Below are 10712 nucleotides of genomic sequence, written 5' to 3'. Positions count from 1 at the left end.
CTGCTGTATGACATAAGTACATATCACTCCTAATAAAACTGAAGGAAATTTTAGGTTCAGAGTAATCACGTTAAAGGACCTCCTGTATGCTCTTTTTATTCCAAGTAAGAAGCTACTTTAAAAATTAATTATGTGTCTGGACAGCTGGTGAAAATATGCCAGTGGCTGCATACCAAATCTGTCTCTGATCTGAATCAATTTTACAATTTGCCGGTATTTTCATTAAAAAATTGATGTTAAATTTGAAAGTGAGACTAGGTCCCTTGCTGTTTGTGCATGGCTGCTAGATACTACAGCTCAAACGAGTGCATCCCCCTGTATTTTAGTGGGGTTTGCATTAGTGATAATGAGGTAAGAGTAAACTAACAGGGAGCATTGAGGTTGCATTTTTGTTTGTGTGCAAAAAAGGAGGGGGAGAAAAAAAAACCCACCCAACTCAAAACTTTGTTAAATGCATGATTGCAACCATTTGGAGCAGCTGGAAGTAATGGTGTAGGTTTGAGTAAAGTGTCACAAATTACAGTTTAAAAACAAAATTTGAAAAAAAAAAAGGCAAAAAAAACCCCAACCCAAACAAAAAACCCCAAACCCACAAACCAGTAGCCTCAGCACACAGACCTGGCTTATCAGACCCATTTTAATTCACTTTGTAGTTGCTCCTGTTAGTGAATATGGGCACCAGGTTCATGTTCCTGCTTTGTCGGTTACTGGAATGCCCTTTATGCGCCACTGGTAACTCCTACTGAATCTGGAACCTCTGTTTGTCAAGAAGCGGGGGCCAGCTGTCTGACTTGAATAGAATTAATCTGGACTTGACCAAGGCAGCAATTAATTTGGCAGCAATTTCCTACAAGCAAAGTTCATTATTTTGCAACAGATGTAGTGCAGTGGATGTACAGCCTGTATGGTAACAGGGCCCAAGTGACAGGCGTTGCTTCCTTCTGAGAAGAGCTCAGCGCAATGGGCACTGAGCCTCAACAATGCCAGTCTCGCAGAAAGAGAAGATTAAACTCCAAGAACTGGATCTGAAGAGGGGTGGTTGGTTGCTGCCAGCTGCCTCCTTGAATGTGAAACCTGCCGTGCGAATTCATGATGTCTCATCCGCTGGCCCACCACTTTCTCGTTCTTGGAAATACCTGGCAACTAGAGGTTTCAAAATGGGGAGTAAATGCTCATGTTTGAATTGCGCTTATCTTCCATTAGGCTTGTCTCATGTCTTTGCTAAACTTCTGTGAAGGATTAGGATGTTAAAAGATACTAAATTCCTATATCTACTGTTTATGTCTGTCTATGAGCCTTATCCTTGAGCTCTTGTGCATATCCTATGTTTTACTAAAACTTTTTTAATGGATTGGTTTCATGTAGATTGAAAGAATACTGAAAGAATAGAATTACCCTGTTCTAAAAGCCTGTCTGAATGAAAAAAACTAAAAAAAATGGTTGCATTGAGCAGACCAGATATTTCTGCTTCATGCATCAACATTTGATGTCAGTTTAACTATGCAGGCTTTTTTTTTTAACCTTAAATAACTAGAAAGTGAGAGTCATGCTTGGAGTGTCCATAGATGAAGTTAATCTAACAGTTTTCCCAAAGACTATCTTACAATAGCTTTGCTATTAGCTGGAAACAGTGAGATTTGTTGGAAGCAGCTGCTTTCAGTTATTTGAGTTTTGATCAGTTAAGTCTTTACTACCTAGAAATTCATTGTGCCTAATCTCTTAAATAACAAAACACGGCAGAACTTTACATATAACAGTCAGAAGATGCTAAAGTCGTGTATAATGTCAGCATAATTAATAATGCTTTTTCAAAAATACTGTCTATTCATTTCCATAATTTCTCTCATTGTCAAAATTTTACTGGATTTTAGTCAATTTAGACTGAGTAGAATTATATTGCTCTACAGGAACTAAGAACTCTGGGAATTGTAGCCTTTTAGAAGCCATTTGCTTTTGCTGTGACAAAATATCATCAATTTGAGATTCTGAAAAATGTAAGAGGGAGGAAAATAATGTCTATAATACTACCCCCAAAATGTAAAAAGTATTTAATGACAAGTATTTAAAGTTGGCAATGTACCAATGAATTACAAACTGCTATGTGTTATTTCTTGGTACAGCTAGCTTGGAATATATTACTCATGTTGTGCATTTGAGGAACCTGTGCAGATGTTTTTGTGGAGAAAAATTCTTAGGTTTTCTTTAATGAAGTAGTTTTTGGTACTATCTCAGTGATATTGAAAATGCCACTGTACTAGTGATGCCCAAAAACGTTTTAGAAACAGCCAAAATCCAATTTCTGGGTCTGCAGAAGTATCGTTAAAAATAACAAGCTGTTGCTCTGTTTAAGACTGAGCTCAGTATGTGAGGAAAAAAATCATTCCGTGTGTATATACAGAGAGAGCCTGTAGATGAATGGAGAGGAGGTGCCCACTAGATCCAATTCCCAATCTGATGAATAATGTGATAGCATATAACTGCTGGCTCCATTGGAATTAATTATTTCTGATTTAAGCCAACATATGAAGAGTCAAACCTTAAATACTAGTGTAGACAGCTGTTCACAGTGTACGAATATTTAACAGAAGAGTATAGAAACATCAAAGCTTCTAATCTGCAGGTGTGGTATCATGTACAATTTTCATTCGAGGAATCATGCCTTCCACGACGCTGCTGTAGCAGTCTCTCACTATTCTATTTGTGTCCAGGCTAGCTCAGCAGCTCTCAAACGGGAGGATACAGAATTCATCTGTGGGCAAAACTCAAATTGCTTCACCTAAGCACGCAGCCAGAGGCCATGAGCAGCAGTGCTTTTCAGCTTTTTGGATGTTACTTGTAATGTTGGTCAGTCACGCAGGAGCTCTGGGGAGTGACTGCGCTCACCAGAGAGATTGCTAGGACACAGTCTGCAGCGGGAAAAGGGAAGACAGGTTCATCCATGGGCGACAGCTGTGAGATGGGAGACCAGAAAACATGCGGTCGCTGAGTGAGCAGAGTGGGAACATGAAAGGAGAGAAAGGCGTGCAATTGGTCACACGCACCCTGGAAACCGCAGAGTTGGGTAGGTCAAGACACGACTTACGTGTATTGCTGTAAATCTGTGCGTGTAGATGGACGTGCACATGCAAATGCTGCAGGTTGCTGCACAGCTTAAATACTGAAAAGCATCACAATCTGTCGTTTGCTTTACATATTGAACTAGACCCACAGCTGGTGGAAGCTGATGAACTTCATGAAGAGCTCTGCTGATTTGTACCGTCTCACATTTGGAGTGATTGTTCCAATTGCTTTGATACTTCAGCTACATTGGCTATTCTTGAATTTCCAGGATACTTCTCTGTATCTACAAGTTATAATTTATACATATTTTTAGCCATAGTTTTTAAATGTAAATAGCCAAGATGAGTGTTCCTGACCACAAGCAAGACCAAAACTTATCTCCTAAAGTCCTGAAAGCCTCTATGGATATGTTACAGCTGTGTATTATGATGTGTGGGTACGCAACACTTACATTATTGCCAGCTTGATTTGGATAACACAGACCCTTTTCTATCAAGTCAGAAACAGACTGGGCTTAAAGGGAACCCTGCTCAGGGGGGAAAAGAAAAAAAAAAAAAAAAGAGAGAGAGAATTTTTGCTGTTTAGAAAATTAACACATTTCCAAAACCAATGGTTTGTACTTGTCCCTAGAAGAAAAAAGCTTGAAGCATGGGGTCTTCATGTGCTTCACTGTACCTCAACAAGAAAAGAAGGTATCTGAGAAGGCAGGTCTGTCTTTGGCAGGGAGTGAGTGGCTAGAGTATCGTCAACCAAGTTGTCATCTTTCGTGTTTTGTTTCTTCATTCACTGGCAGATGTCTAGGGAGCTTAGAATCTCCGTAACTTTGCAAAGTCTCCCTTAGTTGCCCCCATTTGAGGTTTTTCTTCTTGATAAATACAAAGAGAAGGCAAGGAACAAAGCCTCTCTGAGCCAAGAAAAGGAGTAAGGGATGGAGCTTTTCCTTCACTTAGACTAATTGAAATAGTCATTGCTTTTCCTCTTCCCCAGCACTCCTTCCCCAGTCCACCTGTTTTGCTCAGTCTCTTTGCATTGACGTGAAATACCAAGTGATGAAATTGGACAAAAGGCATTTTGTAAAAGCAATGCTCATCCATTATACTTTTTTCATTAATTTTATTTTTAATTTATACCAGACTGTTTTAAATGTAGCATAACCACAAATACTTTTTTTAGAAAATGTGCTAGCTTGTTCTTTGTAACAGACAATAATATTAGTTACTAGATTGAGACAGAGCAGAAGTTGTTAATGCTTGCTATTTAAAAAATAAAAGCGGAAGCTATTTCACTTTGTTATTCAGCACTCCCCTTTCAATGGAGTACATGCAGGCAGAGATTCTGACTGGCCCAATGATGCTGTCACCTAGGGTCTGATCCTGCAAGGCACTAAGCAGTGCAGACCTCCTGTCATCGTGGTAGAAGTAAGAGCGGTCAGCACGTTGTAGCATTTGGACCTTTTGACAATCAAAAGTAGCATGAGGTGGAAGAAAATTTAATCTTGTATGGGAAGGGTTGGTTTCTGTTTTCACTTACAAAGCTGTTCAGTTAATTCATTTTTGTATCTTTAATGCAAAGATAAAGCAGACCCTAGCTCAACACACACACAGACTTTAAATGAGAGAAGATTCAGCCACCTTGGGTTTTTCTACTGGCGGTGTATGACTAAAAATGTTATGTATCATTCTGACCCCAACATATAATACATGTATCTATTAAAGTGAGGGTTGACCACTATTGCATTTCTCTGTAGCACTGGTTTAGAACAGAGGATTTAGTTTGGTTTTAGTTAAAATTTAACTGCTCCCCCACTAACAGGGTTACATGCTTTTCTGAAACCAGTTCTCTTCCTAGAGGACTTTCACATTAAAGCTTTAAGATTAGAAAATCATGTGACCATTTTTAAATATTTATAAACAGTAATAAAAAGGTTAGTTCCTCCTAAAATAAACACAACATTTGAAGCAGAATAATATTTTAATAAAATTAAATCTAAGTATTCACAAAGCATTATGCACATACAGTACATACTGTATTTAAAGCCTACAGACCTTAAATCATTTTATTCTAATGTAGTCAGCTTTGGACACAAGCTAAGCTTACTCATTTCGTAATAAGAAAGTTTACAATTGTTCCTGAAAGTGATTTTACATATATACATATATATATATATAGCTCTATATCTATACTCCTACATGTAAGTGTAGGTATATACACACACGTGTGTACACACATACGTACACACATATGTACATATATAAAATACACACATGCACGCATACAGGAACGTGTGCATGGTGTATGGGTGTGTCCACATACATATATACTCTATCTAGGATCATTGTAGAGGGGCCAGTCAGTAAAAACAGATAACTGCAAACAACCACTCTAATAATTACAAAACAAAAATGTGTAAAGTATTTATTAATTAAACCGATTGTTAATAATTTGTATTGAACAAAAGGAACACAGTCTTCTATAATATATAGAAATTATATTTATTGCATTTGATTATGTTTGTGTGACAGATGAAGAGTACCTGCCTGCTCATGACAGCTAACTTCTATGATGCAATTTAAAAAAAAAAGTACTGGAAACAAATTGTTCAATTAATGCAGTTTTGTGAATGCGCCCTATGGTGATACTTTCCAGCATGTGGCAGAGTTTTCCTGTCTCTTAAAATGCAGCCCTACTTCAACTGGTTTGGAAGGAGGCTGGCTTCTCTGTCCTAATTGTTTCAAATCCAGAAGACTTGGTTGGTTACCTTAGTCTTTCTTTAGATTTAGAATCAGTGTGATTTATTGTAAAAAGCTCACTACAAGAAAGATAAATCAGTTTTCAAAAGTGAGCTAGAAGAAGATTTTGGTTGAATTTTGGCTTGGTCAGGTAGGAGTTTTTTCTATGTGAATTATTGTTATTGGTCTCCTATTTGCCCTGAAGACATGTTCACAATAAAATACGATTTCCATGACAGCAGTAAATGGTAATCTCCATGCAACGTAAACTGTAATTTCAGAACATGCATGTTATTTAAAAAAAATAAAAATATAAGGTGCCTTGAGAATGCTGGCAGTTTTACATTTGGAACATACAGTTAGTGTGTGTGTATATATATATATATTTACATCAGAACTGCCCAACTTTACCTTACAAGCTTCAGATTTAGGAAAATATACAGTACTTTTGCATATAATGGTATATTCCTTGTAGCCCCTGAGTCAAGTATTGAGGATTTAAATAAAAAAAAAAAGGAAAAACAGCCATTAAAAGCACTTACATTTTTATGTGAAGTAATAGTATAAAAGTATTATTTCCCAGGAAGACCAGGATCAGAAACATGCCTATGAAGACTCAAGATTCCTACAGTGCTTAGTGAAGATTCTGGCAAGGAAGGGTGCCTAATTGGCTGGAGATAAGTTTTACAACGCTGTGGGGGACACTCTACAGACTGGTCACGTCCTGGATCTAAAAAAGAAGCCAGGTTGTCTTCTGAGGCTGTGTTAAGATGCACTCCACTTGAGAGGGATTCTTTGGATTTAAGTTTCGATTTTTCAAGGTCTAGAAATTGAGGACACTGGAAGGGAGGAGAAGAAACAAGATGGTAATAATTAAATTGGTCTCTTCCAGGCTCTTGTTCTGCTCAAAATTAGCACGTTCAGATAGTTGCTGGAAAATCATGTTTGAAAATTAAGCAGTGCACTGAAACATTTTTACATGGCACTGCATTTGATTTAATGTAATTGAATGCAATTCTATTGATTAATTGTAGAAGCCTGGATATCTTGTCCCCTCCTCAGACTTGCTCATATGACATCTAGATACACATGTGAACAGCCCTTTCTCAAGGACTGAATATTCTTGAGACCCGATCTAAGAGTATGGATTTCATTCAACATTCTTGAATTTGCAGTTTTGTTTTAAAACATAACTCTGGAATTGCATCATTCTGAACATTATAACCATTTGGATTCCAGTCTCAGCATTCAGTTCTCCTTCACTTTTAGCCTCGGAATTTGTGTGAAGTGCGCAGTGTGCCTGCTGATGTTTGCAGAAGGTGGCCATATTTCTGTTCAGACAGAGATATGTGTATATGTTTGTGCAGGTATATGCATGGTGGGTTTACACTTCTGAAAACTACTGCTGTGCATTTGCTGCCCTGATAATGTTTATGTATGCAAACTGATGACTTCTTGATGTGTTGGACTTACCGTGCCCATATGTGTTCCAGCATACACACAAGGAATCTGACATAGCCAAGCATGCTGGATTTGCTAATCATATGCTATGTGACTGATGTGGGATTCCTAGACATACAGCAGTCTGTTTGGAAATAATATGCCACATCTCTGCCCAAGCTGTTAGCCTCCAGAAATTCCAAACGAATTTGGAAAATCATCAAATTTTGCCTGAACAGAACTGGGGTGGAAAACATGTATTGGGAAAAGCAGGTATGTCACAGCTCTGTATGTTCATATTTCCAGCAGTAGCAATGGACTGGACATAAGAATGGTTTTAGACTCTCCCCCTTCCATATGTGTATAACCACCTTGCTGCATCAGCTGGACTTGTCTGGCCCATACCTTGAGAAAAACATAGTCATGGTGCTTCTCAGGACTTCATGAATGGGATCTATGGCAGATGCACCCATGCAGGCAGGTCTGATGCTAGGAAAGAGTTTGCGGTTTACAGCTGTGTCCAGTATTTACCATTTCTGATAACTTTTGTAAAGAGCATGACAATTAAATAAATCAGTCTGATTTTAAGATCATTGTATGGATCTCTACAACCCTCACAGAAAACGTGGCCTCTGAAACTGTGATATCTAAGTCCACTGTGGGGGTGCTAGGTCAAGAAAATAATTTCATATTCCTTAAACTAGTGAACAAGCACCTAGATTGGTATGCATTTCTTCCATCATAAGCTAAAAAGATGAGCAAACCTCTTTTGATCTAATTGTACATATACATACCTGAGATGAAGGACTGAAACTTCTGTCTGTTTTAATTGATGCTGCAGGCTGAAGCTTTTGTATCACCTGGATTGCTGGCTGTTGATACTCTGCACCTGCAGTCACCATGCTATAGGCAGGAGGAATGAGCGTCGACTGCCTTTGCAGAAGCTGCAGGATGGTTTGGATATCAGCAGTCATTTGGGATTCAAGCCTAGAGAAGTAACGCATCATCAGTTAACTCATGGTCAGGAACAGGTATATTTTAACATACTGATTACAGATGCATTCAAGAGGGACCTGCAGCATATTAATAAAGCGAACTATTGCTTGTTATGACATGATCGTGTCTTAAATAGGAAAGAACAGAAGAGGGAGTACTGAGCCCTTCCAAAGCTTGCTGGCTCTCCCTTTCCTTTGCAGAACATATCTGCATGCTTGTCTCTGATCTTTTTGCTGCATTAAGAATGAGTTTATTACTGTCCCTTATGTTTGCAACAAAAAGTAACACGGGGGACCAGGTCTTTGGTTGAAATTAACTGGAATAAATGTACTCTCTTCATTGTAACGAAATTGATTTGTACTGGCTGAGGACGGGACACTATTTCTGAGGCATCTGACAATTAATTCTGACATTCCCAGTGCTAATACAATGCACTGAAATAAGCAGAAAACCACATTTGTGTTTTTCCACAGTTAGAAAATGAAAGATGCTTTCAAGATCATTAAAAAAACCAACAGCCCAAGTCTCCTTACTATGAAAATTTATTCAGACTTATTCAGGCCTCAGAACTAATGTCAACATTTCTGATGTTCAAATTTAGTGTCTTTTTTCTCTTTTTTTTCCCTTTTCATAAATTTGTATTTGACTTCTGAAACACTTGAGCTGCTTATATTGTTCATAGTTACAATTCCATAGCACTGAAGTGATTTTCAAATGGTCTTGCCAAGATCCATGACAAAATGAGCAACAGGTAATGCCTATGGTGCCTCCCCAGCTGCTGGAAGGCTACAAAACATGCTATGACAGACTGTAATACAGATATACAGCCTTCTGTATTGCAACTCATCTTCTGACAGAGTAAACAAATCTTTGTCAGCAGCTAAAGGCTGTTTGAATGTTGTGAATGTTACTAATGTTGTGAATGTTACTACTTGGGCTCCCTACAGCAGCAGAATTGATCCTGTGCTGACAGATTTTTGCTTTCACCAGGTGCTTCACTGTTTGATATTATTTTTTATCATGTTAGAGTTGTCCATTGCCTGTGTCATTTATTTATAAAAGCATCTGTGAAATTAACATGAAAAGTATGCCCAAAGGATATTTAGGATGCTGTTTCTTCCTTCATCGGGAGAAGCTGGTCTTGTGGCATCAGCTCTCAAAGAAAGGCCCAAACCCAGAGGTTACAGTCAGTCATGCCCTACTCGCCCTCTTCTTCAGCTCCCTTGGTTCTTTGCTACTTGCAAATGGGCTGATCTCACACGAGCATGGTGCTGATGCCACAGGGGAAAATACTGCAGCAGGAGCAGCATGCCACCATCCAGAGAACTTCCATCTGCTAAACCTGGACCTTAACATCTCAGTGAATAAAAGGAATTTAGCATTGGAGGACTTGCATCAACGATTGTCTTTGGCTTTGAATTAACTCTAAAATTGCTCCCTTCTTACTTTGCTAGCACTTGATGGGAGTTTCCCGGTACTTCAAATCAGAGAGTACCTCTGGTAGTCTTTATTCATCATCAGTGCACATATAAATTCTCCCTCCTTTCTCCAAAATTTAAAACAAATCTGTGACATGCCACCCAAGGATGAACAAACAGGAGAACCTTAGATGCTTGGCTCACAGCCTCCATGAAATTCCAATTGCTTAAAGAGGAGACACAGAAATAGCTCTAGGGACGTATTCCTTGTACAATGGCTTTCCAGCCTTCTATATCTATTTAATAATTTGAGTGTTATGCCAAGCCTCTAACCTGGCATGGAAAAGGTCAGAAAGAAGTGACCCTGTTTTTTAGTCCAGCAGGTCAGAGTTGACATAAGTAGCATAGAATACTGTCTTTTATATTCATAGAAGACCCAACAAGGCCCAAAATCCTGAAAGCATGAAAAGCTTTAAAAACATGAGAAGAGTTAAAGAATAAAATGATTTAATAAAATCCATAACAATTTAAATCTTAGTTTATCAGCAACTATGATATTTTCTCACTCAAATAAATACTGAGAACTTGCATAAGAATTTGATAAAGCTATGGGTAAATTTGAGATATAACTTCCATTTCAAGAGCTTAAGATTATTTCAGGAAAAGAAATGTAACCAAAAGACTACACACTGTTAACGGGGAACATGCAGCTATTTAGTTATGTGACATTTACAGTTACTTAGATTACTCGACTTTATTGCAATTAGAAATTACGGCAATTTAGGCTTACATGTTAAAAATGTCTTTTTAATGTACTGTATAGTATTCAGAAATGAAAAATACTATGGTTTGATTGGCTTATGGTAGATGAAAGAAGCAATATGCAGTTAACCTGGCTTTAAACTGATTGCTAAAATACACAGCACAGAATGCCAATGAAGAGCTAATAAAGTATAATTAGGGCTGGGTGCGTGTCATAGTATTTGTCATGGAAAAATATTGAAAGTAATGGAATTGCAGCGTGAAAATAATAAAAAAGCCACAGACCTGAGCATAGGGCAATTTAAAA

At 38.1% G+C, this 10712-nt stretch overlaps 1 protein-coding gene across 3 annotated transcripts in view; it reads right to left on the bottom strand.

Annotated features, from left to right (window-relative positions):
- Positions 1–5226: 5226 nt before the first annotated feature.
- The window catches only part of KCNH7 (potassium voltage-gated channel subfamily H member 7), a 250019-nt gene continuing 244533 nt past the window's right edge, over positions 5227–10712 (bottom strand). For all 3 annotated transcript variants that reach the window (XM_087733494.1, XM_087733495.1, XM_087733496.1), the window contains 2 exons: positions 8024–8216; positions 5227–6628 (listed from right to left, as the gene is read on the bottom strand). In XM_087733494.1, the coding sequence (XP_087589620.1) occupies positions 6362–6628; positions 8024–8216 (460 nt within the window). In that variant the 3' untranslated portion in view covers positions 5227–6361. The remainder of the gene's footprint in view (positions 6629–8023; positions 8217–10712) is intronic.

The sequence above is a fragment of the Nipponia nippon genome, unplaced genomic scaffold (genome assembly GCF_047370975.1).
Source record: "Nipponia nippon isolate SJK-2023a ecotype South Korea unplaced genomic scaffold, ASM4737097v1 scaffold_5, whole genome shotgun sequence".
Classification (NCBI taxonomy): domain Eukaryota; kingdom Metazoa; phylum Chordata; class Aves; order Pelecaniformes; family Threskiornithidae; genus Nipponia; species Nipponia nippon.
The sequence above is the reverse complement of the archived record's forward strand: the minus strand, read 5'-3'. Positions and strand labels throughout refer to the sequence as shown.